Genomic DNA, 17,467 nt, shown 5'->3' on the forward strand with positions numbered 1-17,467 from the left:
GACAAAGACATTACAATAAAAGAAAACCACAGACAAGTATCCCTCATGACTGGAGACACAAAAATTCTTAACAAAATATTAGCAAACTGAACCCAGAATTTTTTAAAAAAAGAATAATGCAATATGACCAAGTGGAATTTTTCCTAGGAATGTAAGGTTGTTTTGTTATTTCAATATCAATCAGTCAAAGTAATTCATCACGTTATTAGAATTAAAGAGAAAAGTCATACGACCAGCTCGATAGATGCAGAGACAGCATTTAACAAAATTCATTAAATCTTCATGATACAAACTCTCAGCACACTAAGAACAGGTGTAAACTTTCTCAACCCGATAAAGAGCATTTCAAAAAAACCTATAGATAGTATCATACTTACTAATGAAATATTGAAAGTTTCACCTTAAGAAGGAACACTTTTGTCCCTTCTATTCAACACTGTGTTAGAGATTACTATTCATTAGAACAATGAGACCAAAACAGAAAAAAAAAAAAAAAAAAAAGAAAAAGTAAAGAAAAAAATAATGGATACAAAGACTGAAAAGAATTAAAACTGTCTAAAAGTAGTAAGTGAATTTAACAAGATCTCAGGATACAAGGTCACTTTATCAATTATATTTCTATGCATTGGCAACAAACAATTGGAAAATTAAATTTTAAAAAGTATCTTTTAACTATAGAAGTTCAGATTGAGAAAAGACTTTGGGATGGACTCACATTTATGGTACTGGTTATGCATGATCTGAAAATTAGATTAAGAAAACAATTCCATTAACAATAACATTGAAAAGAATACCACTGATAATTTCACCAAGGAGGCAAAATACTTGTTCATTCAAAACTATAAAACATCGTTTAAAAAGTTTGATATTGAAAAAAAAATTGCTGAAAGAAATTAAAGAAGATCTTTAAAAACAGAAGGGCAGCCAGGTGCTGTGGCACATGCCTATAGGCTGAGGCAGGAGGATCGTGAGTCAGCCTCAGCAAAAGCAAGACACTAAGCAACTCAGTGAGACTCTGTCTCTAAATAAAATACAAATAGGGCTGGGGATGTGGCTCAGTGGTCAAGTACCCCTGAGTTCAATTCCAGGTACCCCCTCCAAAAAAAAAAGAAAACACCAATAGGGCATCCCATTTTACTGGATTAAAAGACTTAATATTGTTTATATGGCAGTATTATACAAAACAATACAGACTCAAAGCAATTCCTTCCAAAATCCCAACAGCATTTTTAAAAATAAATAAAAATCCATTCTAAAATTCAAATAGAATCTCAAGGGATCCTGAATAGCCAAAACAATCTTAAAAGAGACAAAACTGGAGGACTCAGACTTCCTGATTTCAAAACTTACTAAAAGTCTACAGTAATCAAAACAGTGTGGTACTGGCATAAGAACAGATACAGACCAAAGGAATGGAACAGAAGTAAACCCTCATGTATATGGTCAATTGGTTTTTGACAAGAGTTCTATGGCCATATAATGGAGAGGCTTTAGAACAAACGATGCTGGAAAAACTAGATATCCACATGCAAAGAAATGAAATTGGACCATTACCTTCTACCATATATAAAAATTAACTCAAAATGGGTCAAAGACCTAAATATACGAGCTAAAACTATAAAACCCTTAGAAGAAAACATAAGGAAAAAACTTCATAATGTTGTATTTAGCAATGATTTATTGGATGTGACAACAAAATAAAAAATAAATTGGACTTCAAAATGTTAAAGTTCTGTGTATCAAAATACATGATCAAGAAAGTAAAAGGATAATCCACAGAATGAGACAAAATATTTGCAAATATATAACTCATAAGGATCTAGTATCCAGACTATTTAAGGAACTTTATGGCTGAACAACAAAAAGACAGCAATCCAATTTTTAAATGACTAAAGGATTTTACACATACTTATCCAACAAGGATATATAAATGACCAATAAATACACGAAAAGATGCTCAACATCACCAGTTATTAGAGAAATGTTCATCAAAACCACAGTGAGATAACACTTCGTGCCCACCAGCATGACTCTTAATGAAAACAAAACCAAAATGAATAACTGTTGATAAGAATATGGAGAAATTGAAACTTTTGTACATGACTGCTACAATGTAGGTGGGGGCTACCAAGGTGCAAAACAGTTTGGTGTTTCCTGAAAAAGTTAAACATGAATTATCATATGACTCAGCAATTCCATTCCTAGATATGTATTCATAATAACTGAAAACAATTATTTAAACAAAAACTTGTACACACATGCTCATAGTAGCACTATTTGTAGTAGCCAAAAAGCAGAAGCAACCCAAGGGTCTAGGAATGGATAGATGTATCAACCAAACATGATGTATTTGTATAGAGAATAGTATTCAGTCATCAAAAGTATTGAGGTGGCAAGACATGCTACAACATGGTTGAAGCTTGTAAACATCATGTTAAGTGAAAGAAGTCAAGATACAAAAGGTCACATATTGTAGGATTTTGTTTATATAAAATATCTAGAATAGGTAAATCCATAGAGACAGAAGTAGATTGATGGTCAATGGGCTGGGAAGGGAGAGAAATGGAGACTGCTAGTAGACATGGGGCTTCTTTGGAGGATGATGGACAAGTTTTAAAATCAGGTGATGGTTGTACAATCTTGTTAGTATACTAAAAATGACTGAAGTGTACATTTCAAAATGCTTTTTACTATGTGTAAATTATATCCTAATTCTTCAGAAAAAGCATTTGCAACACAGAAATGTAAACCAAAATTATAATATTACTCTATGTAAATAAATATTTTAAATATCATTTCTAATTATAACAAAAAGTCCATAAAATATTAGGAATAAATTTAATAAAATATATTCAATACCTCTACACTGGAAACTATGAAACAGTACTGAGAGAAACTGAAGAATACCTAAGTAAATGCAGGGATAGGTCAAGTTCATATTTTGGAAGACTCAATACCATTAAGATATTAATTCTTCTGAAATTGATCTTTAGACTCAATGCAATCCCAATTAAAATCCTAGTAGGATTTTTGGGGTTCTTTTGTTTAGAAACTAATAGTCTGGTTTTACCATTTATGTGGAAAAAACAAGGACCTGGAATAGCTACGACAATCTCAAAAAGACTTACATTGCCTGACTTTAGCACTTCTGTAAATTTATAGTAATTGTGGCTGTGCAGTATTGTAATTGACTGTGAAAGGTCCAGGTCTACTGCCGCTCACCAGAGCCAATAACCCAAGAGACAGAGTGGTGGGAGAGGAAAGGTTTTATTAGCAACCAGACAGCTAATGCCTGTGACCATCTTGCCGGTGCTTCCAAGAGAAGGTTTATATAGCACCGTTTGTGGGAATATTATCTCAGTTTCAGGCAAATGAATGCCAGGTTAGTTAATTAGTCTTGAGAAACTTCCAGTTCTGGAACATGAGTTGTGAACTACCTATCTTGGTTTGGAGATCATAAGCATCCTGGACCTGTAATTCTAAAAGAGTAAGGATTGTTCAGAGGCTTGTTATTTGAAAGAATGTGCATCTGGTTTCCATCACAGCCAGTCTCTGCTTTATGTATTCCTGACAACTACATTTTAATTGTGACCTTTTCTGTAACCTGGGAATGAGCACAGGTAAAGGGCCCATGCATTTTAACTAATTGTACACTTAGTCATTAAATATGGAGCACACTGCAGGGAGAAAACAAGTTGCAGAAATTGAAAAGAAGAAATGGAGGAGTAAAAAAAATCTTAACACAGGATGTGGCTTCAACATTAGCATAAAGAGAACATCAATGGGATCAAACAGAAAAGATCAGAAATAACCCACACAAAGATGTCTCATTGATTTTCAAGACAGGCACCAAAGTAATTCACGGGGGAAAGAAAGTCTTTGCAACAACTAGTACTTGAATAATTGACTGTCCACACAAATAATAATAATAATAATAACCTTGATCCCTACCTCACATTATACACAAAATATTTAATTCAAGATGGATAACAAATTTAAATATGAAAGGTAAAACTATAATGCTTCTAAAGGAGAGAAGACTTTCTTCATGACTTTGAGGTAGGCAAAGATTTCTTAGCACACAAAAAAGCACTAAGTACAAGCATGGGAAAAGATTCAAAAGGCATCAAAATTAAAACTCAGCTCATCAAGAGTTATCATTTAGAAAATGAAAAGAATGAACTCACACATTCTGTTTGATGGCACTAGCCCCAGCAACTTACTAGCTTCCCACTTTCCTGCTTCAAAGGTTTAGATCATTTAAAAGATCTTGTCAAGCCAGGTGACACACTTAATGCAATCAATTTTTCATGGGCATTGCCATGTCTATGAGTGAGCCTTGTGTATCTTATATGCTTCACAAATTTTAAGTGAAAAGCAATGGCAAGCTGGGTGCGATGGTGCACTCCTGTTAATCCCAGCAGTTGGAGAGGCTGAGGCAGGAAGGATTGTGAGTTCAAAGCCAGCCTCAGCCATTTAGCAAAACCCTAAGCATTGGGCGAGACCCTGTCTCTAAATAAAATATAAAAGAAGAGTGGGGATGTGGCTCAGTGGTTGAGCACCCCTAGGTTCAATCCCTGGTACCAAAATTTTATTTTTTTATTTATTTATTTATTTATTTTTTTGAGGACACATTCCACATTTTATTTACATTTTAAGACTAACTTTAATCTCAAAATCACATATCCATACACCTATTTCCTTTTTGTTGACTTCAATTAAACTTAAATGCATGGTTTATTAAACAAAGACTGTAAACAAATATTTACCATGTCTGTTACATGTAACACACAGGAACAGCTTTTAACAGAAATTCATCGACCCCCCAACATTTTTTATTATAAATACAGGTATCAAAACAATCCTGACATATTTTTGATACTACTAGTAGTCAGCACCCACACTGCTTCAAAAATTACCACAATTTGTGACAATATTCATTGTACCTGCTACTTAAAACAATTTCACCTGCAGCTCTTTCACTAAGCAAGATGGATAAAGCATGCCATTTCTGTTTTCTTTCTTGAGATTTACTTTTCAGAAACACACAAGTTTCCACTGCCATCTGACACTTCTTCCCATGCTTTCCTCTTGTAAACCTGAATTCTATTTCGAGTACTCCAGGTTCATGTTTAAATGACAGTGCCTTAACAAGAGAAAGAAAAATTGTGCTGCATTTTTCCTCCTGTTACCTGAAAACATAATGGGTGTACATATATTAAATATATCCTTACAAATGTCCGGGTCATGTTTACCAGCTGGAATTCTTTTACTTAATGTGTGGGTATTTTGCATTGTGATATTTAATCAAGACATTAATATGAGTAGAAGGTTGTTGATTTAAGACAAGTTTGAGATTCACTAAAATTAATTATTGTACGTTTGTCCTTCTGGTGGCTGTGGAAGCTTCATATTTTCTTTGGACATCATTAGACGTCTTAGCTCTTAAAGTACAACTTTAATGCTATATGAATTTTGCCATTTTGCTAACACTGGTATGCTCCTGGCATCCACCATTCCACTGGAATTATTTATTCCGTTCATATTAATTTTTGTTACAAATCTAACTGATGGAGGAGCTTCTGGGTATTTAGGTCCACATTCTACTTTCAGGCTATATATTCTGTTTTCATAATTTGTCCTTGGTGGCCCAATAATCATGCCTGTCCACCTTGTAAGGGTCATATCTTCATCATCTTCAAGTCCCCAGCCATTACCTACTCCTTTTTGTCCTTCTTCAAGTTCTTCCAACAAGCGAAAATTACGTGGAACTTTAACTCCTGTGGAGACTGCCATCTTCTCCTGCAGCCCGACGCCCCAAAATTTAAAAAAAAAAAAAAAGACCTCCTCAATTCCTACCCATCTTTCTTTCAGACTGACAGATTGACAAATTGTGAGAAATGAGTACAATCTTCCTGTTATGGTTTAGATGTGGTGTTCCCCAAAAGCTCACTTGTGAGACAATGCAAGAAGGTTTGGAGGAGAAATGATTGGGTTATAACCTTAACCTAATCAGTTAATTAATCCCTAATGGGATTAACTGAGTGGGAGCTGGCAGCAGATGGGGTGTGGCTGGAGGAGGTGGTTCATTGGGGATGTGACTATGGGGTATATATATTTTGTATCTGGAGAATGGAGTCTCTCTCTCTCTCTGCTTTCTGATCATCATGTGAGCTGCTTCCCTCTGCCCCAGGGAATGGAGTTGGCCTTCTATGGACTAAGACCTCTAAAACCACGAGCCCACAAATAAACTTTTCCTCCTCCACAGTTGTTCTGGTTGGGTTCTTTTAGTCATAGCAGCAAAAAAGCTGACTAAAAAACCTCCCCAATTCAAGAGCTTTCTAACAACAAATACTGCACTTCTAATGAAATCTCTGCAAATACCAATAGCCATGGCTTTCTCAACACTCTTTAGCATTCAATTGGTAGCCAATCTCCAGGCACTTATAGCCTTAAGAATCACATTTTGAATGTCATGATGAAATTGACAGTTCCAAAACTGCTTGCATAATACCTAAACTTGCTCAAAAAGTGTCTTCTGTAATGATTTTATACTGCCAGTGCTAAAGTACTTCAGATCTGTAGCACCCAACAAAAAGTACTTTTATGTGAATTTTTTACATGACCCCTGCAACACACAAGGATTCTTTCTTTTTAAGATGAACACATTAAGATTTCAGAACATTCTTGTAATTGACTACACCTACCTAGTAAGTAAAGGCTTGGAACTCAAACCCAGATCCTCAGACTCCAAGTTAAGTATTTCCTACTGCATGTCAGGCCCAGATGTAAGAGGATGAGAAATAGTCACTAATTCTGCTTCTTCAGCACAGGGAGGTGGATCCACATGCCAACATTTACTAAATTTATAGAATGGTGACAGAACCAACCAGATATTTTTTGCCTATCCCAGCATTTTACTTTGTGCTGTGTAAGCAGCAAACATAATGCCACTGAAGGCTGTGGGAATCCTAACCTGTTGCTTGGTGGTAGCAAGTAGCATTAGAACCTACAAGTATGAATAGACCACTTGGATTTTGCCTAACTTGGGGATCCTTTGATTCACTGGTTACCATTAAAGCGTAAGTGAGGACACTGCCCAAAAAGACTCATTCCACTGGGTCCTCACTCTGGCTGTGGACCAGGCTCAGATATGCATTTTAAGATGTTAAAGTCAGTCAGTGAAACTTTTCACAGACTGATTGATTTGTGTTTCTAATCCTCATTTTATTATGAAATGCCAAAACATTGCTAACTAATGAGATAAGCCATGAGGAATGCTTGGCAAAGAACTGGGCATACAGGGAACTCAATAGAAATTGTGTTAACCCCTTATAGGAGAAAGAAAGGAGAAGGAGAAGAAAGAAAGAAGGAAAGAAAGAGAGAGAGAGAGAGAGAGAGAGAGAGAGAGAGAGAGAGGAGAGAGAGAGAGAGAGAGAAAGGAAGGAAGAGAAGAAAGAAAGAAAGAAAGAAAGAAAGAAAGAAAGAAAGAAAGAAAGAAAGAAAGAAAGAAAGAAAGAGAGAGAGAAAGAAAGTCATGCTGACTGACTCCTCACCTCTGGATAGAGTTTTCTGTGTTGACTCCTATACAGGTAAAGGTCATAACTGGACATGAAGCCAGGAAGAAGCAGCAAAGGATAGAAAACAAGAGGCCAGGGCTGAAATGTGAAGCATCCCAAGAGATAAGAGAACTGGAGATGGGGCATGGTGCCACACACCTGTAATGTCAGGTTCAGGAGGCTAAGGCAGGAGGATGGCAAGTTCCAAGTCAGTCTCAACAATTTAATGAGGCCCTAATCAACTTAGTGAGACTCTGTTTCAAAATGAAAAAAAATTTTTAAAGCCTGGGGAGGGGGTTCAGTGGTTGAGCACCCTGGGGTTCAATCCTCAGTACCCCCCTACCTCCCCAAAAACCCAAACCAAAACAAGAAAGCTGGAGAGATCACAGGTAAAATAAGACAGTGATGTTATTAGGATTTCAGAGGTGGGCAGTTCTAGGTGTGCAAGCTTCATAATATATATTTCAGGGTTTTGTTTTTTTTTTTTTTTTTTTTTTTTGTATTTTTGGTACCAGGGATTGAACCCAAGGGTGCTTAATCACTGAACCACACCCACAGATCTTTTTTTATTTTTAATTTTGAGACAGGGTCTTCCTAAATTGGTTAGGGTCTTGCTAAATTGCAACTGTGATCCTCCTGCCTCAACCTCCTGAGTCACTGGGATTATAGTCATGTGCCACCAGGCTGAGTTTATATCTCAGTTGTTCAAAGGCATTTGCCTACTTGATTCTTTTCCATTTATTTCCTTCGGTAGAAAGTCTTCTACAGCTTGAATAGTATCATGTGGTGTTAATGTGACACAAATAGGTCAATCAAAGCCCTAATGTTATATTTGAGATATTTCTACTGAAAAAAGAAAAAAGTTCCTTCTCCTATTTTCTCCTAATAACATCTTTGCCCTTCCCAAATCCTCCCTTTCTCTATAAGACAACAGCGGCATGAAAAAACACATGATGGATGAAAATCAGAGTAACATGTGTTTATAACCTCACAAAGTCCTGCAGGAAAGAATGGGCTAGACCTTACATACACACAGGATACAAGGAACCTACTGGTTTGGGGTTAGCACACCTGGCTCTCACTGCTTCTTTATCACTGGGTAGAATGTGGTGGAGTAAGTGGATATTCTCAGTCATTTCTGAAAGATCTCTTAAGAGAAGTTCTTCAAATAATACTATTTCTTAGTGTAGAAATAATTTTGATAGCAATTTCTTTTTTTCAGGTTCTACAAAGTAACAAGTTGCCTTTTGAATCAGAAATAAGTCTAACCAGGATTGTAAAGTATATATTAACAATTCTTGTGGTTTATATAACAGATATTTAAAATAGTAATAAGGAAGCTAAAGCAGATGAGTTCTCACTTGAAAACTAGTTTATACTTTATCAGGCCTGTAGTTTGAAAGGCAGTGCTTAGGATTCCTGAGTAAGATTTCTTTCCATGTTATCTAGAAAAGCAGCTACTGCGCCATTGAGAGCTGTGAGCTGCTTTTGACCCTTTATTGTTTTTAATAAACTTCTAACTTAAAAATAGTTTTAGATTGATAGAAAAATTGCAAAGACTACATGGAGTTTCTATGTTCCCAATACCTGGTGTCCCATATTGTTAACATCTTAACCTAAGTGTGCTACATTAGTTAAAATTAATGAACTAAAATGAATATATTATTATTAACTAAAGTCCACAACTTATTCAGATTTCCTTAGTTTTTGCCTGTTCCGTGATCCCATCTAGGACACCACATTACACATAGTTGTCACGTTCCCTTAGGCTCCTCTTGGCTATGACAATTTCCCAGACTTTTCCTTATTTTTTTGACCTCGCCAGTTTTAAGGAGTGCTACTCAGGTATTGTGTAGACTGCCCCTCCTGTGGGGTTTGTCTGATGTTTTCATATTTAGACTGGGCTTCCTGGGTTCCGGAGGAACCACAGAGGTGAAACGCCATTCTCATCCTGTCCTACCAAGGAATCAAAGTGACTTTTCACTGTGGGTGGTAATAAGGGATCAAAGTAACCTTTCACTGTGGGTGGTAACAAGGTGATTTTGACCTCCTGGGGGCAGCACAGAGCTTCCTAAAGGGTGGGCCACACCCTAGTTCCCAGGCATGTGTGCAAGAGGCTGTGGGAGAGGGATTTGGGCTCCAGATCCAGCAATGGAAATTGGGGGGAAACCCCGACCAGGCAGGGACCATGAGAGTGTCTCCCAAGAAGCCACCAGATTTACACTGCTGAGGGAAGGAGATTGCTTCCAAGGAGGGAACCTGTGCCTGCCACCTGAACCCACCTGGTACCTAGGAGAAGGTATCCAGAAAGGGTACTTACTGTGCTTCAAGGAAGCCCAGGAGTCCCTTGGGGTTAGTGTGGCACTGATTCGGATAGGAGTCACTTGTGAATATGGGTAGTTGCTTAGGGGCAGAGGTTGTGTTTAAAATGAGCTGTTCAAGGAGCGTCCTAGGTATATTAAGCACAGGTACTATGCAGATATGGCACAAATCAGACCAGGTCAGCAGCAGAAATGTGCCTGAGATTCAGAAGGGAGGGTCAGGATCTGCAGGGCATGGACATACCCTAGGGTATCCAGGAAAGGGGTTTAGCACAACTCATGGGCTGCTAGGCCACAGAAGGCAGGAGCCTGCAGGGTCTGTACAGCCCAGGGGACTTTGGCCATCCCATCTCCCAAACCCACCAGACCTGGGATATGGAAGAGAGAATTTCCAGCCTTCTTGCTTACACTCAAGGACTCTGTCTGGCATGCAGGCCAGCATTCTCTTAGACTGTGTGTTTCCACATGTGCTCCTGCATGGAAAGTCCCCAGGCTGCTCCAGGATGTCCTCTGCAGTGCCCCATCCTGTCCTCCTTATCGCAGCTGCAGGCAGCCTGAGCCACATTCCTCCTGCCTGAGTCACTCTGCTCCAGGCCCCAGACTGCCTTGCTTCCAGTTTGGCCTAGGGACCAAGCCACAGTCCATATTTTGCTTGTCCTTTTTTTCTCTGTGAACACTACTGATTTATTTTTATTGCCTACATGAAATGACTATGTATTATCCAAGAAAATTTTCCCTTCCTAAGTTATCCCCTCACTTTTTCTGTGTCCTGCTCAAAAATCTAGCCTATCCCATTGCTGCTGTCCTTCACTTCTGATTACAACATTACATTTACATTTCTTTTTACCTAGTTTTCCTTGACTACTTGAACACCATTTTGATCAAGGGTCAAGCCTGTCCTCAGTTTGGTGCAGGCTCCCATCCACATCTCCAGTGCTCTTCTGACTTTCTCCTTCATGCTTATCAATGCCTTTGTCCTTGACCATCTTTTTAGATGTTGTTTGATTTATGGTGCTGCATATGGAACCCAGGGCATCACACATGCCAGGCAAGCACTCTACCACTGAGCTGCATCCCCAGCCTTGATCATCTTTTGACTTTATTTTTCCAGGAAGTTCAGTAGTTACATTCCACTGGAAATTGACCATCCTTTTAACCTTCTTATGGCAGGAGGCTTCTCACCATTCCTCGTGTGACTGGCTGGATGAATGATGGAAAATGAACTATTACAATGATGCCAAACATCTAAACCAAGTGAGTTTGAATTTGTGGAATTGGACAGAAATGTTGATCAAGTGTAGTTTATGTATCTTAAATAAGTGGTAGTCCCTTAGAATCATATCATATTGGATTTTCACGTTTAAAATACCTATAATACATAGCTTGGGGTTAAATTTGGCACTAATTACTAGATTTTAGATAGGTAGCAAGGAATGCCTATAGTTTTAGAAAATTTATGGGAGGAAAACTTAGTATCAAAAACATTTTCTTCCTGGTCATTGACATGTTTACTCAGAAATGACAGTGGTACCGTCCAGTGTCCCCATAACACATATTAGGTTAGAGGAGGTATTTATTCTCTGGATATTCTCCCCAGTTTGGAGAATCACTCATTATTGTCAGTTTTTCTTTTCCTTAGGGTGTGTGTCACAGGGGTATTAGGGATTAAACCTGGGAATGCTCTACTACCAAGCTACCTTTAAAAAAAAAATTTTTTTTTAATTTTTAAATTTTGAGATAGGGTCTCAACTAAGTTGCTTCAGGCTGGCCTTGAACTTGTGATCCTCTTGCCTCAGCCTCCCAAGTAGCTGGGATTACAGGTCTGTGCCACCACACCCAATTTATGATTGTCACTTTGAAGAACCACACATTATTCTATGAACACTGAGAACCTGTGTCATGCAAGATGATTAGTAATTTCTAGTTATTCTCTCCTGTCAAAAAATTCACTGGTTTACTAACTTATACTATCACATTGCTGTGAGCTGCTTTCTTGGCTTGGTCACCACGGTGTGCAGAGTTCTGCCATGTGAAGGCACTGCTGGGAGTCAGCCTCCCTGTCCTTAAGGAACTCAACCTGATGGGCTGGCAACACCTGTGGAGTGAGGGAAGGCAGGGGCAGAGGAGGGGACAGAGAAGCTTTCTGAGGAGGTGACTAGTGAGCTGAGAGTTGAAGGATAAGGGAGCTCTCCAGAAGACAGGTGACAGGAGATAAGCTTGCCCTATTGTGGAAAATGAAATGTTATATTGGACACAACTTACTTAAAAAGAAGACATTAGGCCAGAAATGTGAATGGGAATTAAGAAGCACTCTTCCATACCCAGGATGTAGCTCTGAGGAAGGTGGAGCCACAATACAAAGTCTCAATCCCTTCATCAGGATCTGCTCTTCAGGAAGTGGTGAGCATGGGTCATGAGGATCTCAGAGAAGCTAGGACACATCCTCCTGACACCTCTCCATGTCTCCTGAAAACAGAATTAATAATGCCTGCCTCAGAGGGTGCTCAAGGAGTCCTGGGGGAGCCCCACCAGGAAGAGCTAAGAAAAACAGCCAGTAAGTGGTGTTTGTGACAAGGACAGAATGGAATGGGGCTTCTCTGTGAGGAAGGGTCTGCACAGAGACTCAGGGAACCTGGGGTCGGAAGAGGACAATGCTACCTGACAGTTACCTTCTGGCCCTCCCAGCCCCTGTTTACTCTAATTTAAAAAACAAAAAACAAAAAACAAAAAAACAAAACTAGAGTTTCTGGAATAATGATGGATCAGAAATTGAAAGAATCTCACTACCTCCCTTCCTCCCAATTTCATCAAAACAATTTCTGTTCCTTTCCATTAGATTCAATGACTCATAAGGGAACAAAATGATAGTTTAAATAAATACCACATTTGGCAAAGCCATCCAACAGTTTCAGTCTTGCCATTGCTTTTCTTTATTTTTTTGGGGGTTGGGTGGGGTACCAGGGATTGAACCCAGGGGAGCTCAACAGCTGAGCCACATCTCCAGCACTTTTTATTTTTTATTTTTTATTTTGAGACAGGGTCTCTCTAAGTTGTTTAGGGTCTCACTAAATTGACAAGGCTGGCTTGGAACTTGCCATCCCCAGCTGTTTGGTTTGCCATTGCTTTTCACTTAAAAATTTGTGAAGCATTTAAGATGCACAAGGCTCACTTCTAGGTGTGGCAATTCCTATGAAAAGTAGGTTGAATTAAGTGTGCCCACCCAATCTTCCCTTTAAAGAAAGTGTATTGGTCATAATTCTCCACAGAAACTGAACAAGAAGGTATGTGTGTATACATACAGAGAGATTTATCTTCAGGAATCAACACACAATTATGCGGGCTAACAAATCTGAAAACCACACAGCAGATGAGGGAGCTAGAGACCCAGGGAATATTTGAGTCCAGAATTTCCTCCTCTTTGGGAGATCTTGTTCTTATAGGGCCTTCAACAGATTGGATAAGGCCTATCCCTATCATAGAGGGTAATCTGCTTTACTTAAACTCTTTTAGTTTAACTGCTAATCTCATCTAAAAAGTACCCTGGCAGGAATAGCCAGACACCTTTGATCAAAGACCTGAATATTGTGGTCTAGCCAGGCTGACACATAAAATTAACCATCACAGAACATGATACAGGATGACACACTAAAGGATGATTTTGGTGTCTCCATGCACATGCAGGTGGAGTCCCTGTGCTTGTCTGGCCCTCTTCAAGTAGCTCTAGGCCAATCTCCTGCCAGAGGAAGTCGAGGCTGGAGGTCCTGTGTGTGGACAGAGGGGCCTGACTCACAGTCCTCCCTTTCCCTAGTAGCTGTGCAGTTTTACCCTTGAATCTCATGTTCCTTCATGCCAAGTGAGCACACTGCTCTATTTACTGACCTTGCTGGATTATTGTGTGAGATGGAAATAATGTACAGGGGGTGATGTTTGTTTTCTCCTAAGTTCAATCATTGCCCTGTCAGGAAGGGCTTGAATGCTCTGACACAGAGCCGCAGAAGGGTTCATGTCTTAATGTATTTGGGTGGGCTTTCCTTGGGGGAAAGGAAAATCTAACTTCAAGGATGAGTCTGGCTTCCGTGGGAAAGCATCAGCAATCCTCCCAACCCTGAGCTCCTAAATTGAGTGTCTCTCTCTTCTTAAATTACTATGTCTTCTTTTCCAAAATTTCAACTTAAAAAGTCTAAGTTTGCCTTTTTCATCTCCCCCTAACCCAATCTACTCCCTTTTTCAAAGGAAACAACTATTAACACCTTGGCACAAATCATTTCACATTCCTTCCTAATGGCTTTTTTTTTTTTTTTTTTTTTTTTTTTGCTACAAAAATGACATTTGTTTTAATCTGTTTTCTGCAGTTACATCAGAATACCACATACTGAGTAAATTACAAACAACACAAATGTATTTGGCTCATGGTTCTGGTGGCTGGGAAGTCTAAGAACATGGCACCTCCTGGTACAGGACTTTGTACTATGGCATTCCATGGTGGAAGGGCAGGTGGGCACACAAGACAGGAAGGGGTAGGGACTGAGCTCATCCCTTTTATCAGGAACCCTCTCCTGAGAAAATTAACCTACTCCTTTAATAACCATTAATCCATTCATGGAGGCAGAGCCTTTGTGATCTGATCACTTCTTAAAGACACCACATCCCAACATGTTTGCACTAGGGAGTGAATTTCCAGCTCGTGAACTTGGGGGGATACATTCAGAGGATGGAAAGTTTGTCTATGTTTTTTTATTTTATTGTTGTTGTTCACTTAGCCACATACCATATGTGTTTTTTCATATCTAAGTCTGACTTTTTTGGGGGATGCTAAATTTTTCTATTCTCTATTAAAATAGAGATGAGAGAAAGATTTCTTATAAGATGAGCCCTGCTATAGGCCTAGGAAATCATTTTTCTGAGAGGGAATGTCTATATTATCTAGCCCCCTTTTTCCTTGAAAGGGCCTTGGCCTGGTTAGTGCTATCACAAGGTCTTACCTTTGCCCTCTGAGACCCAACCTGCACCTAGATGTCCCCACTTACTAACTCCATCCTTAGAGTGTCTTGTCTTTCTTTTGGCCTCTGTAGTCATGTTTGCTTTCAGGTTGAGTCAAAAGCATTGGCCCCCTGCCACTTCATAAGCAAAGAAATGGCAGCATCAAATTTCAGAAAAAAATGGAAATCAGAGGGCACAATCCTTAGTTTACTGGTTCTCTACAAAACCTTCCAGATAGCCACTCAAGGAGTTTGGGGGAATTTTACAAAGATATATGCTTTTGGGGCATCGTTTTTGAGATCCAGTATTGTCTCTGAAGGTACTTTTTGAAGAGATCAGGAACTCTCATATTTATCTCCAGTTAGCAATTTCCTTTCTGTTTTAGGAGGAGAGCTATCAGTCAGCGAGGCCTTGGCTAGATCCCTGCAAAAAAAGTTCTTGTGATATTCCACACTGCAGACCCCCAGGCCATGCCCTCCTGCATTCATGCTAGGAAGATCCAAGGTTCCGAGTCACCAGGGCTGGTGGATATGACTCATCTTCCTGACCCCAGGCAGAGGAAAGTGGTATGTTTGGTGCACACTGCACACCTGTCATCAGTCAGCATCCTGTAGGTCAGGAAAACACTGACTCTTCCCAGGAAAGCCTTTGTCTGCAGTTGGAACAGAAGTACCAGTGGACAGAGGCCACTCAGTCATGGAAGAAACCCAGGTGGATCCAGGAATCCTGTGTTTGCAGTGGGAAGAAGGATCCCCCATTTTCCCCACCCAACCCTGTCACCAAAACAAGTGAGCAATGAGCCCCGTTTTTGTCTTTAGGGTTTTACAGCTTGTCATGGGAAACAAACACAGTATATACACAATGAATACCAAAGAAGGTAGAAAGCAATGGTTTTTAAGAAGACCAGCGAGTGGTTTTCATTGGTTTCTCCTCTGCCTTCTTTATTCTGAAGGAGTTCATCCATTAGTGTCCTCTGCTATCCACCCTATGACTTCCTTATCCCCTCTCTCCTCCTGGCCTCAATCACAGATCACTACTTATATTTTTAACTGGTTATTTACTCTTTCCCTTATCCCATAAAAAAAATTTGAGCTGGCTTATTAAAATGTACAGAATAAAGGATGGAGTAAATGTCCAAGATAATCCATGAAAAAGATAAGAAAAATAATTGGTAGAAAATAAAGAGGAGCATGTGGAAATGTCTATCACAGGATGTAGTTCAGTTACCAGAGTGCACTGCAAATTTGGATTGAAGCATAAGCCAAAGAAATGAAGATGCAAGTCAGAAGGTACAAGTCAGGAAGAGATCTGCCTTCCTAATGCCCAGACCAGGGGGGATAGCTGATCACTGTCCACCCGGCAAGGGACTGAGTTTGATCTTAGATGATATTTTCCCCTTTGATCCTGACAATCATGTCAGGTGGACACCATTATGATGCTCGTCTTACAGATAAGAAAACTAAGAATTCAAGAGTAAGTAACTTTCCCAAGACTATGGAGTTAGTCGATGGTAAAAGTGACATTCAAACCCAGGTGATCAGGCTCTATGTCTGGGTGCTGAACCAGAAAGCTCATCCTGCAGGGTAGTGGGAAACTTCTGCAGATTGAGTCTGCAAAGACATAATAGGCATTTTTGAAGGCCTGTTTCTGCTCACTTCTTTCAGTGCAGTTCTTAGTGTATGAGCACAAATATGTAAACCCAGTTGAAATTCAGTGAAAGCAATTTCTGAAATCCCAACAGTTAATCATGTGCTTAGTTTTTTGATGATCTAATTTCCTTCCTTGTGTTTCCAGATGACTGCAGGAGGGCACAGTCTGGGGGTCTGCAGGGTGGAATATTGCAAGGGCCCTTAATGGGGATCCAGCCAAGGCCTTGCTGACCAATACCTCCCCTCATAACAACTGAGGAGGAAATTGCTAACTAGAGAAAAAGATGAGAATTTCTGGTCTTTTCAATAAAAAGTCTCTTTAAAGACATAACAGATCTTAAAATGATGCTTCAAAAGTATACATTTGTACAACTCCCCCAAACTCCTTGCTTGGCTGTCTGGAAGGTTTTGTAGAGGAACTGTAACCTAAGAATGTGTGCCTACTCATTGCCAATCTTCTCTATGTGCAGAGTCTTTGGAAATTTGAGTAATAGGTATGTTCTCAAACTATTGTCAGTCATTGCAATGTGTCCCAAACTCTCTTTAGTATGATTTCTTTATACCCTATGAGACACTCAATGCTGATATCTTTGGTCTCCTTATTCTCATACTTACGCACTTCACAGAAGATGTTCCTAAGTACTCTCTCACAGTCCTCCAGGACAAGTGAACACACAACAAAGATCTCTATTAAGAACATGTAAAGGACCAGCTCACCTACCTTGTGGTTCTTTTCTCTGTGAGTTGCTTTAGGTATTGAGTGTTTTCTCTACTAAAGATCTCATCATTCGGGCAGCATTTCTCAAACTTTCAACATCCACAATCCAATTCAAGTGAATTCAGATCGATCACCAATTTCATCACAATGTTTAGGAACGAGAACATCATATTCTTCAATTTTTTTTTTTTTTTTTTTTTTTTTTACTGCAAAGAAATTCAAACACAAACACAAGTAGAA

General features: G+C 39.2%; 1 protein-coding gene across 1 annotated transcript; it reads right to left on the bottom strand.

The window, feature by feature from the left end:
• Positions 1-5,027: 5,027 nt before the first annotated feature.
• Positions 5,028-5,796, bottom strand: LOC124965556 (ubiquitin-conjugating enzyme E2 variant 2-like). Its single transcript, XM_047526584.1, has one exon. The coding sequence runs from the start codon at positions 5,794-5,796 to the stop codon at positions 5,446-5,448; it is 351 nt and encodes a 116-aa protein (XP_047382540.1). The 3' UTR covers positions 5,028-5,445.
• Positions 5,797-17,467: the final 11,671 nt, after the last annotated feature.

The sequence above is a fragment of the Sciurus carolinensis genome, chromosome 15, assembly GCF_902686445.1.
Source record: "Sciurus carolinensis chromosome 15, mSciCar1.2, whole genome shotgun sequence".
In the NCBI taxonomy this organism is placed as follows: domain Eukaryota; kingdom Metazoa; phylum Chordata; class Mammalia; order Rodentia; family Sciuridae; genus Sciurus; species Sciurus carolinensis.

What these genes read in the sequence shown, in the direction of transcription:
- LOC124965556 (XM_047526584.1), bottom strand. Translation starts at nt 5,796, where the DNA reads ATGGCAGTCTCCACAGGAGTTAAAGTTCCACGTAATTTTCGCTTGTTG.